Genomic DNA, 26,148 nt, shown 5'->3' with positions numbered 1-26,148 from the left:
GATGAAGGAGGTGGTAGTTACTGAATGTGTTCAGAAGCTTTTATTGCAGAGAAGCTGTCTTGCAGGTCACACACATTTATATCCACTGAGAGCAGTCAGTTGGAAGATGAAGATGAAGTGCAGGAGGCCAAAGGAAATTAAACATATCAAATTATCTAGGTGTAAGAGCTGATTGACTAAGAGACTATTATGTGACTATCTTAACAGCTGGGTCCCTGCCTCCTTATAGTTTCAGATGCAGGATGTGGCTGTTGATCGCTATTTATCAGCAGCATTGTTTCATTAGTGACAGAAGAGTAATCAGCTATTGTGCTAGGGTGCTGGGCAGTGGCAAGACCTATCTGCTGGAGAGCTTGCAGACTTCCACAGTGGTTGAAAAAAATAACAGATTCTGCTTTCTGTCCACCTCTCAGTTATCTAGGTGATACGCAATGTATAGGATAAATACTAGTGACTGAGAAGTAACCTTGGAAAGAAGATCAGAAGTAAATTGGTTTACATGCTCGAGCTGGTGCATGAGCTAAAATTTATATGCTGGAGCTTTGAATTTTTGTACTGTAAAGGGGAAGAATGAGCAGATTTACTGCCTTGTAGCTTTTGTGAAGAAGCTATTCCAAATATTTTTCATTTAAGTCTTGCAAAGATTCAGTATTTATATAGTTCACAGGGTACAATTAATGCCTACTTATCTCTCTCTGCTCTTCACATAAAACTTCTAAAAAGGCAGATGGATGTCTGACGTACTTTAAGACTTTAAGCTAATATGCAGAAATGAGCATAGTAATGTTTTCCTCACATTCTCTAACCCCATTCCATTAATATTTATCTTCCAGTAATTAGTGGAGAAGCTAAACAATATTAATACTTGTTAACATGTAGGGTTTCTTTTTTTTGTAAACAAAGTACAGACTGAACAAAGTACAAGTGGACTTTGACAAAGTACAGACTAACAGAGCACAATTGGCATTGATGGGACTGGCCACCAGTGCTTGGGGATTAGTCTCATATTATACCTTATTATCCAGTGCCAGCTGGCTTGTTCATTTCTGGGACTGATGGTTGTGGTGAGAGATCAGATCAAGGTGGGAGCCCTGGGTGTTAATCCTTTATAAGAAGGCCTTCTTATGAGATGGGTCTTCCTGATTGGTGTCACAGTCTTTGAGTTGGATTTCCTCATGTTAGAGAGATGCAAGTCTCATAAGAGACAAGTTCAGGTTTGGGGCTCTTGTTCTATACATTGTGCTAGTCAGTGGCTTAGATCCTCACTGGGGAAACTTAGCTGAAAACTTAGTTGAAAACTTGGCTGTGTCAAAAGCTGGAGGAAAGGTCTCTGTGAGGCATCAGGAGAAGAAACTATGACTCGTCTAAACGAAGAAATAGTCTGTGCTGATTAACGGGGTTCTGTAAATGCAAACTAGATTTTCAACAGAATCCTGTTAGACACTACTATTATTCTCTAAGAATGCCAAGAAGAACATGGAGCTATGCCCAAAGTTTCTTTTTCTTTTTTTGTTTCATAATTGTTCATACATTTTCCAAAAGCCCATGGGGCATAGTTGATTGCTAAACCAGAAGACTATGGGCAATGAGTTCTGACCGTCAATTAAAGTGACATTACTTCATCTTAAGGAATTGCTTGCCCTATCCCCCTTCTACATGTAGACTAATTCAAAAGTAAACTCGACCTTTTTCTAAACAGGATAGATTAGAAACATGACTTCAGATTCAAAATATAAGAACGTTTTGTGTAGCTGTTAGATTAATGGTTAACTGTGTGCCACAGGTCATCACCAGGAGTAAACTTGTTGCTGCTGAATGCTATCAGCGTTATTGACACTAAACAAGTTTGAACTGGTAACTAACAAAGAAGTGCCTTAGCAGAAACACTTCATCTTAAAAATCTCAACTCTCACTAGTATGAATTATGTTGCAATTTAGAAGATAAGAGTAAGTAGTAGGGTGACTAAATGGTGAGTTACACCACAAAAGTGTTATAGGAAGATACCTTCTAAAGACAAGCTATTCTTCAGAAGCTGCAATGGTTAGTCTGAGACGAACTGATTTACCAATAACTTGTAAACGATGTGTCCCAGGTATCTTGTACACAGAAATTTTGGAACTTTCCGTGAAAGAGCAACCCCAGACAAAAATAAATATTGACTGAAATTACAGCGTGTTTCTTTCTGGGTGAAGGTAAAATGACTTTCAGACACCGCTAACATCCTGGTTGAGTCAACTCAACCTCCCTTAAAATACATAGTTTGTTTTTTTTTTTTGGACATATTAGTTTTTAAATAGTCCAAAGAAACATCCACACAAGAGCTGACACTCAGTGTGTTTATTTTTCCCTTCATATCTTCTTAGAAAAAGACACATGAACAGAAAAATAGTGAGCTTTTGATCTTTTCTCTGAAGGAGTTCTTTGCCACATAAATTTCATATGCTGCCTTTTCCTCTTTTCCAGCTTTTTTGTCCTAGCACGAAGAGCTCATATGAGAAGGCAATGCTTGCATCTGTCACTTGCACAGTCTGCATTACATGTACTACAGTAAGTGATGCTTCGACAAGATTCGCTGAATTGAAACAAACTTTCCTGTAAGTGACGGACTACTGAGAAACTGGAGGCAAACAAGAGTAGGCAAGGGAACCAAGTATGAAAGGAGCAAATCTGTCTCTGACATTTGAAGATAATCTGATTATGGCATGCCCATATGACGGAATTGCAGGACTAGTTTAATGTAGACATATGCAGAAAAAAAATGTTTATTAACAACTGACATACATGCTTTGTGTGTTTTATAAAGTAAGCCCTATTTCTCAGAAGATTCGTTTGCAAATTAAGCTGGAACAGAGTGGATCGAGTAGTGAATGGGCTGAGAGGCTGCTGCATGAAATACCCACTGTGCACATGAAATCATCAGAAGAGTCGCTGCTGTGTAAAAGAGATGCTTTTTGTTATTCTACCTGTTGAATACATTCAGGAGTATTGCCTTCCACCTCTCAAGCGCTATGGGAAGTATAATAGGAGAATAGTAGAGAATGAAAGACTTGTGGTTTTACTCCTCCTTTATCCTGATTATGGAGCCAGCAATGACTACTTTGCCATGTGTCCATTTCGGACTGGTTTAACACATTTGCTTGATGGAGTCTGTCAGCCTCACTTGCAGTCTCCAGTAAACTTCATTCACCAATAAAATCATGACCTACATAAATATAATTAAATTCTACTCTGAAAGTAGGGCAATGTGTTGAGTTTGGATTTGATCTTCTTGTGATCTTCTCATCTCCTGAAGATCATGTCTGAGGCATCTTGCATAGACCTTGATTCAAACTTGGAAGAATGGGCTTCCTGGCATTCCCTGCAGTCTGAATTAGCTATTGTTCCTGACTCCTAATTCTGGTGAATCTCTGGGCAATCTTTTGAAGATGTCTGGGTCTAGATCACATCATAAAGTAGCAGGGGTTCAGCAGCTGGCACTCTGCTAGACTTCATGCTTGTTCTCAAAAAGAGGGGTAGGTGCAGTGCACTGCCCCAGAACACCTAGCGCATACTTGAGATAAACCATCCAGAAGGATTTTTAAAAAATAATAGAATCATTTAAACATGCATAGATTCCATTTCCTGGTGGACTTCTGGCCTGGGCCATGTCCCAGAAAACAGTTTCATGTTATCACTGTGCAGAGGAGGCAAACTATGGAGTGAAAAATAATCCTAAAATATTCTCCAGAAATTTCCCTGGGTAGTTTTTTTTGTTGGGGGAGTCCAAGAGGAAGTGGTACGGGTTAGCTGGGGGACAAGTTTGAGTTGAATACTTAGGAGGACTGGGGTGAGCTCAGGTGCTGATCACATCCACTCACATCCAGACTCATTTTGGAGTCAAGAGTGTGAGTGTTTCTTACCAGTAGAAAGATTTCGCTTTGGGCTGAATTTTTCTGTTCGTACATCAAGCCAGAAGAAGCACAGAAGTAGAATGGGTGAGCAAGAGACGTGAACCAGAGGGAAACTCAGGCTAATATGGTAGCATGATGAAACAAATTTGTTCCTGACAGTTACAACACATAAAACCCTAATCTTAGATAGCTATTTGCATCAGAAAAGAGTCATTGTCTTCCTGAAAAACAAAACAAATCAAACCAGCCAACCAACCAAACAAAACCAAACCACGATAGTAATCAGCCTACTTAGAGATTACTAGAGAGCTCTAAAATTCATGGTTGACTAAAATTTATGCAAGGATATTGTTTTCAAACAGTGTTTAAGCTTTCAGAAGTCTTTGTCCACAGATTTGTCAGGATTGCAAAACCAGATGTCTAGTGGAGGCTGGGATGGTCAAGACTTTGAAGCGCAGAAATCCCACAGCTAACCAAATTACTTGGAAGATTTACGGATGTCCTTTTACAGAAGGGAAATTTGATCCCAACAGCAAAATGTTTTCAATAGATGTTTTGTTCTGTCAAATTTGATCATCTCCTAAACTTGCATGTACAGCACCAATATTCAGATGAATAAGAAACAATATCTGCAGCACTAAAAACCAGAGATACAACTTCCCCTCTCTTTCCTCCCAGGTGCTCCTCCCCTCCCTTCTGGAGAACTTTGAGTTTTCTCTCTTGAGTTTTCCATTTGATCTTAACATTATCCGTGTCAAACCATTAAAATTCTTCCTTATGCTTTCATCAGTTTTTTTTTCTTCTGAAATTGAGTAACAAATGGTATTTCTGTTATTCTTGCACGTACTATTTTAATTGTTTATGAGGCTTTTATTGCATAGTATCATATTTTACAATACCAGATGTTTCCTTAAATGTGCACTGAGTTCCTGAATCATTTATGGACTGATAAACCCTGGAAGGAACAAATTGTATTGTGAAAATCACTTTTTTTTTTTTTTTTCATGTCAATTGTTCTGGGTAATTTTTGAAATATATTTTCCAGAGCCTTGTTTTAGTTGAGATGACATTTAGAAAGTCCATATGAAATAGATGTTGTTCCAGCAGTGAAATACTAACTTGGCATTCCATGCACTTGCTTCCAGTAAAAAGGTTATATGAACGCCAATGCCTGTAGCTGCTGAAATGTGCAGCATGTGAATGGTAAAGCTAGTCTACAGGGCACGACTTTATGAAATTACATTCACCGACATATTTTTGCATGATGATGATAAATAGTAAAATAAAAAGAGGTTTTTCTTCAGATATCAAGAACTAAACAGTAAAACTTCCTACTACAGAATGGGGTAGACACTAAATGTGTGCATGTTTTCAGAAAATGGTTAGATGTAATGAAAAATCATCTGAAACAGCAGGAGACCTTCCTTTTGGATCAAAAATGTTCTCAGCTGCAGATCTCTGACTGCTGTTTAATCTGACTTAATACAGCAGTTGTTGTACTCTTAGGCATGAAATGAAGGCAGATTTAAAGTGCCCACATGATTTAGGAATATAAGTCTGTCTGGAGATGCAGGATGTGCATTCCTAAGTTCCTTAGATTTTTTTTTTTTTCAAATCTATGCCTCCAGTTGTTTATCTGTTTTGAAAGCCTATTTATTTATTTATTTTTCCAATCTCAGTTTGCGTTGAGGCTTGCTGGTCACTGTGTTGTGAAAAATCAATGAGATGTGACGGGATTTCTCAATGCAATTTCAAGTGGTGTGTCTGGGCCCTAAGAATACATTTATCTTATTCAAAGAAGAGTTAATGCATGCAGTTTCACAGTGGCCTATGTTACCTCCTGAAACACCAGGTTGCAAGAGGTGTCTTGGAAGACATGGTTTTTAAGGCAGGAACTGAAAGAGGAGTACACTGGAGCTTGTCTCTATCATGCATAGACCAACATGGAAGAGAACGCAAGTACTTCTGTTTATTTGACTATTTTAAATAGTAACACAAAATTTAACTTGTGAAGGAATATTTTATCTTCTTTAAATCTCCAGCTAGCTGCAGTGGCTGTTACAGTACCGTTACTATTGCTCTGAGCCATTGCCAAGTGATAGAAGCTCTGCACTCCTCTCAGATTTGTAAGGACTACTTTCAGTTTCGGTAGAACAAGCACTGAATTAACTCATCACGTCTTCAAGAACTCCCTGGACTACTTACTCCAATGCAGTATTGTTATTTTTTTCTTCCGGTTTGTGAACTTTCTGCAATTTTTCCCCTGTAGGTACAAAGGTATTCCTCCTGGTAGTAGGCTTCCTTATGCAGACCTCTTAGATACGGTTGGCAGATTAGACATTGAAACCATACTTTCTAGGGAGATCGCTCTGATAATAACAGCATAATTGTCTTGCAATGAATGTTTGCTTGGGTAACATTAAAGTATTCAAACATCTGACCAGTATTTTCTTAGGTGATAACTGGTGCTTCACACCAAACACTGCCAACACATTGTCGCTGTGTCAGGATTTTACAGTGTAAAGGTTTTTAGACATTTGTTTTTGAAATCAAATAATGACATTTCTATGTAGCTTAGAGAGGCAGACTATCACTGCAAAGCAAGTAAACCGCTAAAATTAAAGGCTTGTTTGTTTGTATTGTTGCCAGTAATCTAACAGCAGTTGGAATAACACTTATTTAATTTACAATGATCTATGCCAAACTAACACTGAATGCAGGCAAGATTATGCCATTTTTTCAATACTACAGGAAATACTACATGATCAGTTTGTTATTTTTAAATCATATTTTTCTTGAAGACCAGTAAAACTGCCAAATAAGTGGGCAGTTATTTGCAAAAATTTTTTTTTTGTACTTATCAAAAAGGGGGCATTTTGGAGAGCAAAATTAACAGATTCTGAAATAAACATTTATAAAAGGCTGAATTGTTCTAAGTTTTTTCCTGCCAAACAGTGTGATAGAAAGTTCAGATTCTGAGTCTTGCAATGTGTGTCCTGAAACTTTATCTTACATTTGGATCCTTGGATCCTTGTTCAGCTACGTACCATCCCTTGATGCTGGCTTTACAGATATAAATCCGAAAAACACAGCTCAGTCCACATGGTTTGATGTGTCCATAAACATCGTGGAATTTCTGACTTCATCTGAGGCATTACTGCTGGACACAGTGAAACAGTCTCAGATAAACCTCTGGCTTCATTTGTCTTTATTAGGGATTTCCTTAATTAAAAAAAAAAAAGTTTTATACATACGTTTGAATGTTGAATAAAACTTCCAACAATGACAACTCAGGTAACTATGGAAATTACTAATTTCTCTGTAGATTTTCAGAATAGTTTACAATGCAACTCTCATACAAGCATGCCAGAGAAGTTCCTATAGTGAGAGCTGAGAAACAGCTTTGTTAGCTCTCATAAGGGGCAGAGTCCAGCATTGCACTGAGATGTAATGCTCTTTAACAAGCTGATCCAGGCTATCAGTCTGGAGTTTTTGGTCTTTTTTACGGCTACAGACATTCTGCTGAGGATTAGAGATAATGCCACGAGAAACAGCTGCCAGCAGCTCCACCACCCACTGGCAGGGGCTTCATGCTGCAGTTTAAGGGTCAAGCCCCTGCCAGCCCCGAGCTGGTTATCACAGGCAACCTCACGTCACGGTACTCCTCTGCCCGCAAGCTAAACCTGCCTCCTGCTGAGAGAGCAGCAAGGGTCTCCGTGCCTTGGCTGCAGGCCAGGGACAGCCCACTCACGCAGTGAGGCGCGACGTGCTCACCCTGACACTCAGTTGCTGTTCCTGTCTGCTCTAAGGCCCACTCACGAACTGGGGACAGGCGAGGGTTTGGCAGACACTTGGTATTTGCTCCAGTCTTTTGAAGAAACGGGCATCCACTGAGGACCTCATCCGGACAAAAAAAAAATGTAAACGGCAAGTGACAGGAGCATTGAGGTGCAACATTGTGGAGAACTCTTGTCTGCCATTCTTTCTCACTGTATCTTTCGCATTTGTTTGTCTTCCCTGCTGCAGCTCATGGCCGGACAACAATTAAAATCGATAAGCTGTGATGACTCCCTTTGCAGAAGAGGCCTGGAAACACAAAGCAGTTTTTAACGCCGTTCTCCTTTGCGTTTGGCGAGGAAGCTGGAATCAGTCAGCGCTTGGGCCGACTGCTGCACTGACAGAAGACCTGGCTCCTTCTGAAGCTTTCTGAGTCTCTGCTGAAGTGGCCACAGCCAAGACTTAGATTTGGATTGGCAAACTTCATAATCATTACCATTAATCCATTGCACAGTTATGCCTTCTGTCACAGATTTATTGAAGTGGTATTAACTGGTATTTCACAATCTCCTCCCAAAGAGGTGAAGCAACTGTAGATTTCTGAAGTTTTAACACTTGAAATGTTTAGTCTCTTCTCCCGGTATTCAACAGAAAGGTAATTTCACATAATTTCATTGACGTCAAAACTTAGCCCTACTTGGCTTTCCCTTACTCTTGGCTAGAGTACCCTTGACACCCTCTCAGTCAGCTGAAATGAATGTTCTCCTTACTTGTGGGTTAATTATTTTCCACATGGGTTAATTATTTTCCATGCTTAGCCTGAAGCACCTTAGCTGTTTGTATAGACATAGAAAGAAATTGTAAAATTGAAGGTGTTTCAAAAATATTTGTACATAGAAAAGTAGCTGTTTATGGATTGTTACTGAATGAATGACTTGGAAATTAGCTCCAGCTGCAGTATAGCCTTTCTTTAAATGGAAAAAAAGACACATTTTCGTCTGTGATCTAATTATATATCATTTCCATTGAATCATCAGTACCCAGAATGTGTTGTTTGCAATTCTGAGTGGATGACTTACACAGTACAAGAAGGGAGATTTCTATTTGACTTATTCTTAATCAGAAAATACATTTCTATATACAAAAAGAAAAAAAGAAAAAAAAAAGAAAAATGAAGCTTTAATTCTTTAAAAAATCAGCTGAAAGCTTTTAATTTTCCTTGATCTTTTTTTTTTGGGGCGGGGAAAAAAAGTTATTTCCTGACAGAGTATTTGGTACTGAAAGAAACCAAGCTATGGTTTTTTTTAACTAAAAACATATGATTGCAATATCGTTTCACTTTTAGAAAGAGGAGGTTATCATTGCCTTTTGCTGCACTAGTTATTAAAAACACATTCAATGAATGAAACCTTTCTGCTCTGTCAGTTTTCATGAGTCTTTTAAGATTATCAGACAATCTGTTGAATGTATATATTTTTTTTATCACTCATGGCAAAATCCATAAACGTATGTCAGTTGCTTAGTTGCACTGTTGTTTGAAATGTTGCATTAATGGAATAAAGATGAATCTTACTGTAGACTCAAGAGTTTGATGCCCACAGCTCCCGTTGCTTTCTTCTTTTCTCTGTCAAGTGAACCATCAGAATAGAAATGTTCAAGACTACACCTACAGAGCCACAACAGATCAGAGTCCTGCCTCAGAAGATGATGACAGGCACGTGCAGTCAGCCCCGCAGTAACCCTTGATATGCTGGGAGCTGAAGTAGTACTTCAGACCATTAATTCTATAAATGTTAAATAAATGCTCAATCTTTACTTTTTTTTTTTTTAATGGATAATTGTAGTGGCTCTTTGACTATGAGACTCAGCTGAAACAGAAAACAGAGCAGTAACATTTTGAAAGGGATTAAAATCACTTTCAAAGGAAATTTTCATTTCGCTGTACCTATTTTTCAGAAAGCGTGGATTTCATCAGAAACCATGCAAGTGCCACTCTTTTCTGAGTATATTGATTGTTAAAATAAATCTGCCATATAATCCTCAAGTCCTAAGATTTCAAACCCATCATCACATTACAACTGAAAGACTAAATCTAATTTCAATATACATAGCTATACATAAAATTTAATGGAAAGTGTGTTATTTCATAGGATGTTTGAGGCTGGAAGGACCCTGTGGAGGCCATCTGCTTCAACTCCCAGCTCAAGCAGGGACACCCAGAGCAGGGTGCCCAGGACCACATCCAGGTGGCTTTGGAAGATCTCCAAGGAGGGAGGCTCCACAGCCTCTCTGGGCAACCTGTGCCAGTGCTCTGTCACCCGCACAGTAAAGTGCTGCCTGGTGTTCAGAGGGAACCTCCTGTGTTCCAGTTTGTGCCCTACAGAAAAGAGCTTGGTTCCATCTTCACTGCACTCTCCCTTCAGGTACTAATATACATGATGAGATGCTTCCTGAGCCTCCTCTTCTCTAGGCTGAAGCATCCCAGCTCTCTCAGCCTTTCCTCATAGGAAAGGCACTCCGGTCCCTTCGTCATCTTCATTGGCCCTTTGCTGACTCTCTCCAGCATGCCCATGTCTCTCTTGCACGCAGGAGCCCAGCGCTGTGCCCACTGGTGTGTCCTCACCAGTGCTGGGTAGAGGGGAGGGCTCTCCTCCCTCCACCCGCCGGCAATACTTTGCCCAATGCAGCCCAGGTCACCCTTGGCCTTCCTTGCAGCAAGGCCACACTGCGGGCTCATGTTCAGCTTGTTGTCCACCTCGGTCCCCGGGTCCTCTTCTGCCAGGCTGCTAAGTTTTAGCGATTTCAACCATGAGCAGTCTTTGCAACTACTGAACTGAAACACTTCATCTTCACTTCAACAAGTGCAACAGGGCGCTTCTACATCTCTTGGAGAAACGAACGACGTATTCAGGGCAGCTTGCAGGTGTCTGGTCAGCTCATAGACCACATGTAACTGACAGTAACAGCTGTACCTATATACATGGAACAAACTGGCAAGTAGGGCCACTAAAAAAAGCTAACAGTGCCCGTCCCTTGTACCGAACGGTTGGTTGAATTTAGTGAGAATAGGAAGGGAGAAGCCGAACCATGGGTGAGGTTGGCGTGGCTAACTCCAAGACGTGGAAGGGTCTGTAGATGGGTACCTAGGTACGTGGATGGAGCTGCTCTGATGCTGCTGCCCCCGATCTCCCGTGGGACATCCAACCCCAGGCTGCCTCAAAACGGGCCAAGCAGGCACGGGGAGGGCGGGAGGCAGCTGCAGCCGCCTCCACGGCCAGGCAGGGCAGCCCCACGGCAACCTCCCCCTCGCCACCACCTCCCGGCGCCCTCCCGGGGCCTCTCTCCCTCCTCCACCAGCACACCGCCGCACCACACCGCCACCGCCGGGCAGCCCCGGGGCACGGCCCCGAGCCGGTGCCGCGGCGGGGGGCAGCGGGGGCTGGCGGGCGGGGCGGGGCCGGGCCGCGGCTCATAACGGCGGCGGGGCGGGCGGCGGGCAGAGCGGCGGCGGCATGCCGGGCGGCGGGGGGACGGCGGCGGCGGGGGGCTCCGGGCAGGGCAACGGGGAGACGGTGGCCATGGTGGTGGCGGCGGGCAGCGGGCGGAGGGGGGGCCCCGCAGGGCCGGGGGCGGCCGACGGCGAGCTGCGGGCCGCGGCGGTGCCCATGCTGCCCGCTATGGAGGTGGCCGAGGAGCCGGAGAAGGCAGCGGGAGGCAGGAGCAAGGACCCCAACACCTACAAAGTGCTGTCCCTGGTGAGTGGTGGCGGGGGGGCAGGGGGCCTGCGGGGCGCGGAGCGGTGGGGAAGTCTGCCTAGGGAGGCTTAAAAGCCTTGGGGAGCCGAAGGGACGGGGGAGGGAGCGGGAGCCGGCGGTGTGCTGCTCCGAGTGCTCCTGCGGCCGCTCGCAGCCCGGGTCCGGTGGACCTGCGTGCGAAGCCGCTGTTAGCAGGTAGGTCAGCTTCCAGTTTTAGCCGCGCTGCTATATTATAATTATCCTTCCTGTAGGGCTGTGGAAATAAGACTGTCCAGACTGCCTGGTGTGATCACTGCGAGGCTAAAGTCATTGTCAAGGTTAAACCGGGGCACTCGAGGAAGGAAGCTTCTCTGCAACCGCAGCAGCCTTTATTTCTTTATATATATATAACGTACACCTGTAAGCAGCCCTCCTTCAGGGCGTTTACAGCATAAGGATTAAGGTGCCTTTCCAACCTTAGGGGTAGTGTTGTAAGCTGGTTACTGTGTCAAATGAACCGTAGCAACTATATACAGGTCACACTTCCTGACCTTTTAGTATTGTGGTTACTTTTCCAAATGAGCTGGTCACCACACCATCGCGGCTACACTTATGTCATACTTTCTGACATAACAGGCTGTACCTTGCATTTGCAAGCTTGTCAGAACCTTATCATAAGAAAAATACCAAGTTTCACTGAAGGTCCTATCATAGTTTCCATGCGGAGGTCTTTTTGGCAACTATGCTGACAAAAAGTCTTTTTAAATGAAAGTTAAGGGCAGTAGTTTGTTTCATAACTTTGCTCTCTTCTGGGAGGGACAGGCTGTTCCAATAAATGCCATGATGATGAAAACAGCCCGTCATTTTCCAGTCCTCAAAACAGGTAGTGATAGTGAAAAATCATATGTTATTCAAACCCAATGCAGTTGCTCTAGCCTTTTTAGACTCATACAACACAATAATTAGATACAGTCACTTCAAGACTGGACTTGAGCACAAATTTAAACTTTTGTGCATACTTAATGCACACTTCTGAGTCAAGTCCTTATTTTCCAGACCAGCTGGCAAAACATTCATCCTGTGCTGACTAAAGTTTTCAAGTGATGTATACGTCGTCTGTACAGAAGTAATTTGAAAGCTCTAAATATAAACCACCATGAACCACGTAGTATTGTTTTCAGCTCTGTTGCAGGCACTGACAAGTAAGAGTATTCAGAGAGAACTTGAAAAAACTTTCTAAGTATTGTAGGTGATATTGGCCTGAGTAAAACAAGAGTATATTTGGCTTAAACATCGTGTTAGGAAGTCAGAATGGTGGAAAACTGGAGTTCGAAATGCAGGTTCTTTCTGTTACCAGCCACTGCATTTGACAATGTATTAATAGTGTCATTCCAGTGTAGAGGTAAGAAGGGAGTTAGCTTACCTGCTTGGTGTCCTGGGTCATGCAGTGGAAAACCATAAAAGTGATGTTGTTCAAAGTAGGCATAGGTAGACTTCCTTTGCCTGCATTTACCTGAATTGCATGCACCACTGCTGCTACTGATATTTGGGTATAGATGGTTTCAGGTAAGTGTCTGGGTAATGCTTTTTTTTCTTTTTTTTTTCTCTTGTTTTTGTTTGTTTTTATTTAAAAACAACAACAACAAATCTTTCTGGAAAGCAGAGACTTGCTCATATTCCCCTCTTCCTGTACGTGTGCCTGCCACCCACAGATGTCTGTGCAGGTTGGGAGCACGCCCTCTGTGTTACTGGCTTCTGCCCGTGGGGTGACCATTCCCTGCTACAGAGGATCTGCAGGGTTCCCTTGCAGAAATGGCTGGGCCACACAGAGCCAACCTGTGGGCTCTGGTTCTGGTTCCAGAAGCCTCTTGATGCTACATGGTGGTGCTCAGCTATTGCTACCAGAGCGTACGATGGTTGAGGGAGGATGTGGGTAGTTGAGGATGTGGTATAGAATCACCTCCACTTTTAGCAGTTAGTGCTGTGGCAGGTGTAATTTTAGCTCAGCTGTAGGTTTTCACACGGCGCTGGTCATTCTTCTGGCGCTGTGTGCAGAGAGGATCCCCTGGCTGGTGGGACACGCCTGCAGGATTTACTAACCCATCGTGCTTCCCTAAAGGCAACAGAGTGAAAATATCCAGCTTGAGCAGCCATGAGAGATGATGAGCCTTTTATCCAGTTCTGAAATCTCTAAGCACACCTTTGTCTTGCCCATTTTCTGAGCTCTTTCATCCCTCAAAGCCTGACATGCTGTTCATGGCCCCTCCCGGTATACCTGCTGCCTTTGTAGGACTGAGCAGCTTGCTGCCCACACGTGAGCAATGTAATTCTTCCTTAGGTTTAGTGTTTTCAATTCAAATTTGCCAGTGATTCTCAGGCATTGCATTTTGGTCTGGTTCACTCATTTCACTGAAATAATTTTTCCATTTGTTTAAAACAGCTGAAGTGTCATGGGGGGGTGGGAAATGTAACAAAATAGATGACTTTTCATGTTGACAGCCTTAGACTTTTCTTTGTCAGAGCTGGAAAACTCATTTTAATGACACTTTCATTAGAAAGTTTGTTTGGAGTTTTTTTGTTTGTTTTTTTTTTTTTTTTTACAGCTTGAGAATTCGTGTTTAGAAAAAATTATCAGAAAAATTCAGGTAAACTCTGGGCTGAGACCTTGAAAGTATGATTGTTTCTTTTAAAGATTTACTGAAGCATTTCAGGGAGCATAAAGAGTAAAATAATTTTGGAAGTCTGGGATCACTTTTTCCTTTTACTTTCTTTTCAAAAAGGTCAGCTCAGTTTTTAAAGATTAGTGTTTTAGGCATGTGCCAAACACAAAACAGAGTTCTGAAATTTTCTTCAGTTGCTTTCTGCAGTTCGCTGGGAGGGTGGATAGAGCTTGTGTAATACCCAGTGAATTTAAACAGCTTTAAGTGCCAAGTTAAGACAGCGTGACTCTTGGTATGTGCTCCCAGAAGCCACTCTGTTTTACAGCTGGGTACAGACCAATGCAGATGCCATGAGGACCAATACAGGATATGTGATTGCACACCTGTAGGCATGGTTGCTTTTTATTTTGGATAGTTAGTGAGCTCCTTATCAGCTTCAGGGTTAGGCAAAATTATTGGGTGGGATAAAACGTTGTAAACATCTGCAGATGGAAGCCCATGAGGGACACCATGCTAGAGATGGGTGGTGAGGCACTGGCACAGGTTGCCCAGAGAAGCTGTGGATGCCCCATCCCTGGAGGTGTTCAAGGCCAGGCTGGATGGGGCTTTGAGCAACCTGGTGTGGTGGGAGGTGTCCCTGCCCATGGCAGGGGGTTGGAACTGGGTGGTCTTTAAGGTCCCTTCCAACCCAAACCTTTCTGTGATTCTATGACATCCCTGGAAGTCTCTGTGCCATTCTCAGCTGGCTTTTTGTCAAGCAGTGAAAGTTAAGTGTGGTGGGCTGTCTACAGACTGATAAATCAGGAGAAGTTTTTTCTTTCCCCGTACTCATCACCAGTTAGATCCCATCTGGAATACTGTGCCCAGGTTTGACCCCTCCAGTAGAGGAAAGATCAGTGAAACCGGAGTGAGTTCAGTAGAGGACCACATAGGTGGTCAGGGCTGGAGCTCTTCTCCTGTGATGAGAGGCCAAGGGAGCTAGATGGATTCAGCCTAAGGAGGAGATGTCTTGGATGGGGATTAGGTTACACCCATAACAGCAGCCATCCCACAGTTCCAGGGATGTCATCAAGAAGATGAACCTAGGCTACATGGTCATGAGACAATGGTCATAAATTGAGCAAAAGAGATTCTTACTGGGCGTAAGGGGGAACCATCCTAGTGAGGTTAATTGTTTGAACAGGATGCCCAGAGGTGCTGTGTAGGCTCTATCCTTGGAGGTTTTCAGGACTCAGCTGTGTGAAGCCCTGACCCTTCAAAAGGGCATTCTGTGTGCAGACTTCCAGCTCCTGCCGTGGGTGTGGTGGCTGGATGAACTCTTCTTCTCTGCCTTCTGCAGTTGCTGCGATGGGGCCTTCGTTCCAGGGGGAGGGCTGTGCAGAAAGCTCTTCCACACCCACGGATTTTCCCTCTGTGTTTATTGTACAGGCTCAGGCATTAATGTAACTGATGAGAGGAAAGTCAGTGCCAGTAAAGTGCTTGAGCCCTAACTTTGTGATTATTGACTTAACAAACTTTAGTGCAGGTGTTTTGTGGGTTCCAGTTCTTTAGCAGTGGATCCAGCTGACTCGAGGGTACCGTACTTCGTGCCTGAGTTTAGGAGGCGCGGGTTCCACATGAAGTGTTTTCTCTAATCTTTTTTGGCACTCAGCAAACTATTGCATTTCAGCCTTTTTGTACTGTCTTGCACTGGACTTTTCCTTACTCAAAAAGGAGAAAAAAAAGTGGCACTTACTGAAATTACTTGCTTCTGTGAGAGTGTTGGACTAGGCTCAAAATGGGCCCGAGAAACTCCCCGCAGCTTAACAGTAATATTAAAGTGATCGTTTGCTAAGCGATTATTATTATTATTATTTTTTTATGGTGCCAAATGTCCTTTGGTGATATAAAAAGTAAAAATGACAGTGACAGGGTGGCCACAGTATATGTAGCCTTTGAAGTGCTATTTGCTTAGAAAATATTAAGGTAGTTCTTGGCCAGTCTCCAATATGGTAATATTTAGTAGGATACTCCATTTCAGTGTTTGGAAACGGGCTCTTTTACAGTAAATGTCTTGCCTGTGTTCTGTCAGTAGAGCTACCATTAGAGCTGGAGAGTTGTATATGTTTTGAATTCTGAAGATGCAATAAAAAATGATGTTTGTCAGATGTTTTCTTATTGCATTTGCTGTGGATATTGTGTAAATGCATCTGATTACAAGTACGTATTATACTTGTTAGCCATTAATATATAAACAATACATTAATTGTTGCCTGATATAATCCATTTAAACAAAATGTCAGATTTTGGCCAAACTTAAGATCATAATCTTTTCAGTGGCGTTCTGCAGTCATCTCGTTTTTCAAGGAAGGCTTTGCAAATAGTTCTCATTGTGCATGTGGAGTAGTAAACCCATAATTTCCTTACTTCATGTGGCTACCTTTATGCTGGGTATTGAAGAGAGAAACCATCATCTCGCTCTCATCCTGTAAAAAGCTAAGAAATATTCAGCCATTCCAACTGTAAAGGCATTATTTCCAGGGTTAACTTGTATTCATGCTTAACTTGTGCTTTGCTTCACAGTGCTTGCCAGTGTATCCTATCCCAGATGACAGAAGCTGATACAAAATAAAAACACGATCCAAAGAAGCCCTTGCAGGAATTAAGGTTTAGTCTGTGTTTAAACAACAAACAAAACCCTCCAAACCAAAAGTTTATATAAAAAATCTTCACCGGGGAGAGCAGGGACTGCCTGTGTAGTAATTGTACTCAGGATTCATTTGAACTTTACTGCAGGCTAGGCTGATCCTTGCAGTGTCTCAGAGTTGCTGTCTGACCTGAGACAAGGTGACTTTGCGTCTGGCTAGGCCACAGCCAGATGTGACTGCAGCTTTCATAGCATACTTGAGCTCATTTTGAGCTTGGCAGGTTACGCAGTGCTACCAGCATGGACAGAACAGGGTGGCGCTTAGGACAGGCCATGAGATACTCTTATGTATCTGAGCTGGAGGCTGAAAACCATCTTGCAGGCTTCAGTCGCACCTCTGAGTGCAGCATACGAGTGCTTCTGGTTTTGTTGGCTACAGCTGCAGCACGAAGCTGGGGATCGACCTAAGTACATCCAGCTGTGGGACGTGCGCGCTTCTGTCAACATCCCTGGCTGTTTGTGTGGCTGAAAACATCCACGTTGTGCCTGGGAATTTTAGTTTAGACTATCTGCTGATGGATTAGACTGTAGTGTGCTAGGATCAGCCATTTGGTCCGCTCAGACCACACAAATGAGCGACGGGGGCTGTGATTAGGGCCATGTGTGCTCAGAGGTCCTGCTTGAGCATTTCTTTAATTTTGCAGTAATCGCCTACCTGTCAGGGACCAGCCAAGCGCATGTTGTGCTGGAGGAGGAAGTAAACCTGTAGGTAGGACAACAAGGCCAACGCAGGCAGTGGCTTGCTGGCGAGGGACATGGTGAGCAAAGCAGATTTGGAAACACAAACCATGTTTGGCCAGTAGTCTAGACTGCCAGATGAGTCTGTAGTGATGAAGCAGGTCCAAGGTCAGGGAATAAAGTCAAGTATGTGAGTTAGGGTCAGGGTCTGGATCAATAGGGTGCTTGGCCAAGATGGACAAGGCTGCAGGGTGGCCGTAACCCAGCTGAGGCAGGGGACAAAGGAAAAACTGCTTAAATGGAGCTCCCAAAAGGAGTTTGGGAGAGACCCTGCTGAGGCTTCTGCTGGCTTTTTGTCAAATAGCTGTCTTTAGGGCTGGTTGGGATTTCCCAAACAGTGCTCTCAGCTGCAGCACCAATATCAGAGAGCTGGACCCCAGCACAGGCAGCCAAACTCCTGGGAACAGGGAGAGGGCTCTTGGTCCTGGCACCACCTCCTCTCAGATGCTAGAGCAATAAGGGACCAATTAAGAGTTTAAAGTTTAACCTTCTGTAGCCGTGGCTATTAACTTGAAATCGGAACAACTGTCTGTGTTGCTGTGTTAAAGCTCTTAGATTTCAGGTGAGGTCAAAGATAGAAAGTTATGCAAAGCTTCCTTCCAGCTTCAACTCTTCAACATTTTCCCTTGGTGTTCTTTCAGTGATATCAGTAGAATTACACAATGGCTGAATTGTTCTGTTTCCACTTACCGTGGAAGGTACATTTTTATCGATTTCAGCTGAAAGGAGGAATGGAGCACATTAAAGGTTCTGAAAACGTGGAAGGCTTGCAGAGTTTCTCGCTGTGGAGCCATTATTATAGATATTAATATACCGGTAAACATCACTGTGACCATACTCAGTGGAAACTGGCTAAATACTTGTGTTAAAGAATGCTGTAACAGAATTTGTCCTTGTGGTGCATCACGGTGGTGTCCCGTGATGAGTTCCCGTGAATGAAACGTTAGTGCATGCTATTTTCAGAGAAGCTATTTTATAATGATCAGTATTGGAATTTTGAAAATAACACAGGAAATATATCAAAACAAAGTAAAAATATGCTTTCTGCACTGAAAAAATAAATAAATAAACTTTTGTTTCCTGCACAGATGTTGCACAGGTCAGTTACATAAGAAGTTTCCATAAGGGTTCTTATAAGGCAGGAGTGGATCTTGTTGTAAATGCAGTGTGGTGGAGGGCACATTCCAACAAGTAGAGTAAGTAAGGGCTTTTGGCTATTGCTTAACTCTTCAACACGGAGTGAATAAGATAGCTAAGGAGAAAAGAGAATTAATGGGAAAAGACGTAATATTTCCAGAACTGGAAAAAACTCAGATGTACCTTTTTGCAGTTCTCCTGTGCAAAGGTTTATAGGCAAATTGATCTAAATAGATGCTTTTTAATACGCAGTAGTATTTGGGCACAAATTTGATTGAGATACACATTATTTTTGTATTATTCTTAGAATCATAAAATGTATAACTTTTGATTTTGTGTAAGCAGCTATAGCAATAATCAAAATCCGTTGTTTATCTTCCATGGTGCTCTTTCTGTTTGACAGGATACAATGGTCCAGTTCTCAAGTGCTCTTCTGGCCGAAATACAAAGTTTCCATGTTGTGAAGTAACAAACGTTTGATAGTTTGCCTTTTTTTTTTTTTGAAGGACTACATTCAAAGGATGCAGAGGTAAATAATGGCCTCTCTGTCAGCCTTTCACTTTGGAAAATGTCCAAAGGAGCCAGGGCTAAAGGTGTGCCTGTGACTGGGTATCAGTGAGCTTAGTGAAGGGTCATAGTCAATCACTCTGATGCCTTATTTGTCCTGTCTTCTTCCTGTACCCCTTTGTGAATCTGTAATTTTTTTCCACTCCCTATGGTTTTACAGCATCTTACAGGATTTCTTCACTTGTTCTGTAAGGTCATGTCTTCCTGTTCAGCCTAAAGTTGCTGCTATGGCAGTAGCTCCAACGTCTGCAGCAGAAAAAATGGAGGTGACTGTGGGCTTACTTGGTACGTTTGGTAGCATTATCAGTACTCAGTTGAAGCAGCACCTTCTGTACACTTTTCTTGTTACAAATCTTATGACAGTACTATATATAAAAGCAGCTTTAGATTTATTCTTGAAAATAGATTTTTCGGAAGAGGAGGAGCATGAAGATGGCTCAAGGCCCTATTTTCTTCTCCACTTTTGCTTTTATTCATAGGTCAAGTGCAGCTTGCTTGGACTATAATTTTGACGTGACACAGCGCTGACAATTTCTTCTTTTTCTATGTGACCATGTTCTCTTGTGTCACTATCCCTAAAGTAGATGGCGGTCTCTGTCTACTGTGCTAAGTAAAATAATTGTTTTTGAAAGTATTGTACTATTTTAAGTATCAAGATCACTTTTCAGTCCTGTTTATCCTTAAGTCTTTATAAAAAAAAAAAAATCTACCTGCTGATTAAATAGCAAAGTCAGCTGCTTTCTGGTAATTCAATTTCTTTAAAGATAAGTTACATTTCCTGTTTCATTTTTTTTTAAACTAGTGTGTGCTTGTAATTTTGTCTCCCTCTAAATTTTCACATGGCAAGTAAAATGCTTTAAAAACAAAAAAAAGGGGTAAAATGCATGTACTTTGATACGAGCTTGTGTATTAATACTTTCCCAGAGAACATACTGTACCTATACATTTGGATAAGCAACAAGAAAAATATTTTAGAACTGAGCTGAAAGCTGCTGTTTTATTTTTATATTTTTCTTGTCAAAACTAGACACTTAAATAGTTTTGGAAGGTACTTAGAGAGCTGTAGTATGATAATGTTTTCTGCTGATATTTCCCCCACCAAGTCAAGTCACAGCTCTTTGGTAAGCTCCTTAAAGGCTTTTTACGATACCTTACAGTGGCGTGAGCTGCCTTTTAAAACTTTCCTGTCCGTTGAATGACCTTAGGCTGCAAAAGTATGTAATAACAGTCTGAGATCATTCCATAGAAACAGCATGGGTAGATCTTCTGCATGCCTGTTTGAGAAGAAAAACAATTTTTTTTTTTTAAGAGTAAATCCTCTGTTTAGTTATGAGGAGGTTTTGGGTGCAAACCCTGATACCCTGATTTTTGCCTCCACTGACTTCAGGGTAATTCAGTCACTTTCAGTGTTTCAGGACAACCAGCATCTGTGAGCCTCTGCTGCTCCCCTTCCCCTGTGGGCTCCAGGCACGGAATGTGGATCAACAGAAGAAAGTCTTTGGAGAACATAAAAATATTTACTAACGTGGAAAAATGGAGATGAAGGAAGGAAGAAGGATGTGTGTGATGCACTTGTTTCAGTGTTGATTACTTCATTTTGGCCACCTATTTAGCTACGTGGCTGTACTGGTGTGGATAAAATATCTGCTTCATTTCAGTTTAGTAGAAAGTCTTAAATATCCTCCTGATTGTGAATAAAGCTGAGTTGGTGAGGGCTATCCCTGTTTAAAAATAGCTTTTATAAGCATGAGCAAATGTTCTGCTGCCTCCGGCAAGTGTAGATAAGTATTTTTTTAATCTGTACAATACGTTTTCTGCACTTTTAACAATGCTCTTTATAAAGACAGAAGGTGCCTCTGTTCTTACTTGAAATTCATTATATATTACTATGTTCTTTACACTTTTGCAAATTTAAATTATTTCTCAAAGATCTTTCAGTGTTAAAGTCCAGGTCTTCAGTCATCTATTTTAGACACACAAAATGGTGAAAAAAATAGTAAGCCCTTCACAGATCCCAGTGGTTTCGGAAAATTCCATGGGTTTTGTAATACTGGCGTTACCAACCCAGTCTAGACGTGCTCACTTCATAGACAGACATGACACAACAACTGCTAGAGTCAGTCGTGGAGGTTAGAATGAAAATCCATTATTTGCACAGCTTCTTTATTAATTACATAGTGGTTAGTTAATGGATGTGTCTTCAACCTTGGAGTGACATGGAACGCCAGGGATTAAAAAAGGAAGATGGAAAGCAGCTGAGTACATGGTAGGCAAAGAGTAAGGAAGGTCAGTCAACACAGGAAGAAAGGTAATCCACAGTGATTATTCCTTAAAAGAAATATCCATGTGTTCTTTGCCTTAGAAAATACAAAATAGAAGAGTGGAGGGAGGGATGGATGAGACTAGGGAAAAGTGAAGAGAAGTGGACCATGGCAGAAGAACTTTGTTCTTTTACGAAGGACAGGTGACAGTAGCTAAGGCTGGTGAGAGGTTCCCCTGGGTATCACTAAGACCTGCTGTGCAGCTGATCAGCCTCTTTGGTATCTGGTACCTGCAGCCTGCATGTGTGCTGGCTTTGTGGCCCTTCCACCAGCTCACTGATCCGCCTGGCGGAATTCCCTTTGACTTCAGTTCTACAGAGAAGAGTGTCGGAAACGATCTGCTCTCTAACCATGTTATCATATTGCCATTTGCTCAGCTCAAAATAAAAGGCTTCTGAAATGTTTTCGGGATTGCAGTCTTCCAGACGCACAACCACCTATTCCCAACCACCATAATGTTTACAAGGCAAAGCTTTTATTGCGTCCTCCCACATAAAGGAAGCAGTGATGGGACAGAGATTCATCCCTAGATGACAATGTTTCTGATTCCAAAACAAACTTTCTCAGAAAATATTTTTAAAACAGGACATTTTCTTCTCTGCAGTTGTTAGTGTGTTGGTTTAGAAGCTCTTCTCAAATATTTTTATTAAAACCAAATCTGACATTTTGTCCTAACAATCTCTCAAGTTACAGAGCATAAAAAGTTCATGTGCTACTTTTGTCTGTAATGAGGTCTGGTTCTTTAATTTTATTTGCCTTCCTGTTATGTTTTGGATTCCTATGCTCTTTCTTTATTGCACATTTTTCTTCTCAATTCTCGCTTTTTTTTTGCGGGGTGGAGGGGATGGCGGGGAATGAGGGAGAGAACAGGAGAGGTGTGGTGGATGGCTGAGTCTGGTGCTTGCAGCATGATGCTCTGGGGTTCTACCAAGGTTCCTGATAGGAAATCTTAAGCAATATGTGCAGCTACTTGTCTCTATATAGCAACCATAATAAATAAATAATAATAATAAAAAAAAACTTTACACAGCACATTGCAGCATGCCAAACTTGAGCTAGTCATATGCAAAATAGTTCAGGTAATATTAGTAACCTGCTGCAGTGAGGTCCCGTATAGCAAAGTAAATTAGTGCACCTTTGGGCTATAGTAGCGCAATGACTCTCTGTACCTGAGCAATCTTCTTTAAGAGATGTCTTCTGTTGTCATCTACAGAGCTGATGGTCTTGGAGCATTTTCACTGACAAGGTGTCAACTATTAGTGTAACAACTCCTGCGGGACCTTTTACTGCTGTTGGCTGGGTTTAGTTGTTCCAGCAGAACATTTTTGTCATGTGTGGGGAATATCCAGATGACTAAAATCATTTAGGTTCAAGGTAAAGCTTTAGTTCAAAGCAAGTACACAGTTTAGTGTATGAAGTTACAGTTGACTGTCCCAGAACATTGTGAAATGCTTTGGCTCTAAGCTACCATCCTTGTGAAGCCTCTTTATTAAGCTATGAAGAAAAAAGAGCTTTAGAATTCTACAGTAAAATATTTTTAAGATTAAAATTTAAAGTAGTAGGGCTAGTGTTAAGAAAGCAAAAGCCAGAATATCCAATGTAATGATTCAATACAATTTTTCAGCTCTTCTTTTATTATAGGTGGACACAGTATACCAGGTAAGGACGTGAACCATGTTTGTTTTTCTTGTTTATACAAAAAATTTGAGAACAGAACTGGTTTATAGTAGACATGCAGAGCACTGGCAATGTGCTGTGATTTATGATGCACTGTGGTTTCCAGAGTATTGCTTGCAGGAAACATGAGTTGAACTATTTCATCAAAAGCATTAGCGTTTTCAAACCCAAAAGAGATTCATATGCCACAGTAAATGTAATCCTTTCATGCCTTTGCTAGTTGAAATTAAGCACGTTCAGGAAAGTGTAAAACTGAAAATCTGAAACACAATACAAAAATAGATCTTTGTAACACTTGGTCCCAAAATCTCAGGATTAGAGTTACACTCAGGATAGAGTGTTTTTTGTTTAAGGCCTGTTTGTGGTTAGACATCAGAGGATATTCTGCTCCTTGAGCTTGGTAGCACTGCACGTTAGGAGTAGAGAAATCAATACGTCATCAACCTGAAATAAATTATTTTCAAGATGTCTTTTTATAACCAAATGAAGGAGTTTCTACATTCTGAATAATAATATATAAATAAAAAGAACAGTAACAGGTTTCGCTCTTTACACTGATTTTTCTGGGCTTTGAAGTCTAGCATCCGATGTGCTACCTACCTCACTGTGCACATACTTATCTACGTGGTACTTCAGATGGAAGATTTCAAAGGTCCAGAACAGTTTCCATGGAAGATAATACTTTTGATACTGACTTTAAAAAAATCTTCTTGTTACTGCACGTTATTTTGCTAGGGAAAAAAATGGAAGGGAAAAATAACAGTGTAAAGGGTTTTGCAGTTCTATCTTTCTTGACAACTGGATTATTGGATACTTGTTACTTTTCATCAGTTGTAGTGTATCTGGCAGGTGTGTTGATAACGCGAATGTTCTTATCCTCTTATTATTTTCCTTCTGTCAATTCAAAGAGATTTGAACTGAAAAAGTAATTATTTTCTCCTCTGGACATTATATGAAATAATTTAAGAAGACAGACTTGCCTGGTGCAGAATTCTAGGAAAAAGTTTGATCAGATCCAGGCAATAATTCCTGTTTTTTTTTTTTTTTTTTTTTTTTAATGCTATATTTGTAGTCTTTAGTGAATAAAACTGTGTTATGAACTGTGTATTTGTTTTAAAAAAACACCAAAGTCTTTAGTTACTCAAGTGCTCATAGTCTTAAAAGGTACATTTGAGAAACAGTTGGGTGCGTTTTAAAATGTGGTGAGTTAAAATGTGATGAGGCAGTGGGCACAAACTGGAACACAGGAGGTTCAGTCTGAGCACCAGGCAGCGCTTTTGTACCGTGTGGGTGACAGAGCACTGGCACAGGTTGCCCAGAGAGGTCATGGAGTCTTCCTCTTTGGAGATCTTCAAAAGCCACCTGGACATGGTCCTGGTCAACAAGCTCTTTCTGGCCCTGCTTAAGCAGGGAGGCTTGGACCAGATGCCCTCCAGAGGTCCCTTCCAGCCCAACCATTCCCTGATTCTGTGATTTTTGCGGCATCGCACTCAAAAGGCTGATTGGATGTGGCTTTTGCTGATGGAGGAGTAGAAAAAATATAAAGACTTTGTGTAGGCATGTACGTGAAGTTTATTAAAGTCTGTCTGAAAATACTGAACTGTTGTTTAAAAGTGATTTTTCTCAGAAGATCCTCTTCCTGACCAGAAAGGTGATGCACATCCTCTGCTGTCTTTACCTCACCAAATACTTCTGAATAAGAAAGTCTTGTGCATTATTTTTCTTAAGGTAGTTTGCAAAAAGTCCTGAAAGACAAAGCACTTTATTACATTTTACATTTGAACAGAATAGCAGTCTTGAGTGCATTGCTGGCTTTCCTAGATTCCCTTTAATTACTGTAGGTGTAGTGATAATAAATACACTTTTCCTAAAGTTTATGGACCAAAATCCAATGCTTAATGAGGTTAGAAGCAATCTTGCCCTATATTTGAGTAGGCACTAGATCTTGTGTTAAAATACTGGGCATGAACAATATGGTGCTTGTTTGATAACTTTAATATATCGAGAATCCAAAATAAGCATGGTGATAGTTTCTGGTCAGTGTAAGACACTGTGGTCGGTCTAATGTGACATCCCACAGTTGCTTACCATAGTATAGACCAACACTGAACTACATACTAGGAAGTGGGAAAAGGTTTTCCTGCCTAAGAAAATTATAGGTATCACTTAAGGGCCAAGGCTTTTGTTTGTAGTCTGTGGTCAATGGCATAACTCGCTTCACTTTCTTAGAACAGCCTGGGAGGAAGGAAGAAGTGGAAGAAATAAAGTTTTGTAGAAAACGTATATGTGTCTAAAGATATGTTTCCCTTCCCTTCCCGTCCCGTCCCGTCTCGTCCCGTCCCTTCCAATACTTACTTTAAGTTAAGAAATTAAATGCACAGGCCTAGTCTAGAGAACCTTCATGCATGGGTAATTGACTGCAAACAACATTACTGCTTCTGCAAGTGAAAACTGTGTGTGAGTGGTGAAATCAGCCTCCTAATCTGCATGTTTATCAATTTCAGTACAACTGTGTAGCATTATAGAGGAAATGAATGCTATCAGAACCATTCAGTGGTCACTTAAGATTGTTTTCTTTTCCTTTCTGTCCCACAGGTACTCTGTGTCTGCATGTTAACGACAATCCTAGGATGTATATTTGGCCTGAAGCCGAGCTGTTCAAAAGATGGTAATTGACATGCCTTTTACCAGTAATATTTCTAAGCAATTCCTTTTTTTTCTTCTTCTGTAAATTACTTTTAATATTATCAGAATGTCACCCTTTCTTGTTACATGAAGAGGATTGGATGCATTGGTTGAAATAGCTTCACTTAGAGTGGCATGAAAATACTGGGAAACAAACCTCAGGTGTACTCAGTACCTGTGTACTTAACTGAAAGGTAAACTGATCCTGGCAGTCAGTGACTGGTCTGGCAGCTTCCTTGTATCTCAGCTGTCACTGTGGTGATGTCACGTGGCTG

The 26,148-nt window shown here is 41.6% G+C and overlaps 1 protein-coding gene and 1 long non-coding RNA gene across 3 annotated transcripts in view; both read left to right on the top strand.

Moving 5' to 3' along the window:
* Positions 1-11,157: 11,157 nt before the first annotated feature.
* The window catches only part of ENPP1 (ectonucleotide pyrophosphatase/phosphodiesterase 1), a 55,433-nt gene continuing 40,442 nt past the window's right edge, over positions 11,158-26,148 (top strand). Inside the window, exons 1-3 of one of the 2 annotated variants that reach the window (XM_080583848.1) lie at positions 11,173-11,190; positions 11,290-11,423; positions 25,784-25,856. In XM_080583848.1, the coding sequence (XP_080439974.1) occupies positions 11,181-11,190; positions 11,290-11,423; positions 25,784-25,856 (217 nt within the window). In that variant the 5' untranslated portion in view covers positions 11,173-11,180. Of the gene's footprint in view, positions 11,424-25,783; positions 25,857-26,148 lie in introns of both variants that reach the window. The other variant, XM_080583847.1, reaches the window with a different exon arrangement.
* On the top strand, positions 11,434-22,278 carry LOC308191468. The gene is made up of 2 exons (XR_013948017.1): positions 11,434-19,152; positions 20,598-22,278. It is a non-coding gene; the product is annotated as an uncharacterized lncRNA (long non-coding RNA).

Source organism: Anser brachyrhynchus, assembly GCF_964034855.1.
Source record: "Anser brachyrhynchus genome assembly, chromosome: 3".
Taxonomy (NCBI): domain Eukaryota; kingdom Metazoa; phylum Chordata; class Aves; order Anseriformes; family Anatidae; genus Anser; species Anser brachyrhynchus.
This window is presented reverse-complemented; position numbering and strand designations above follow the sequence as displayed.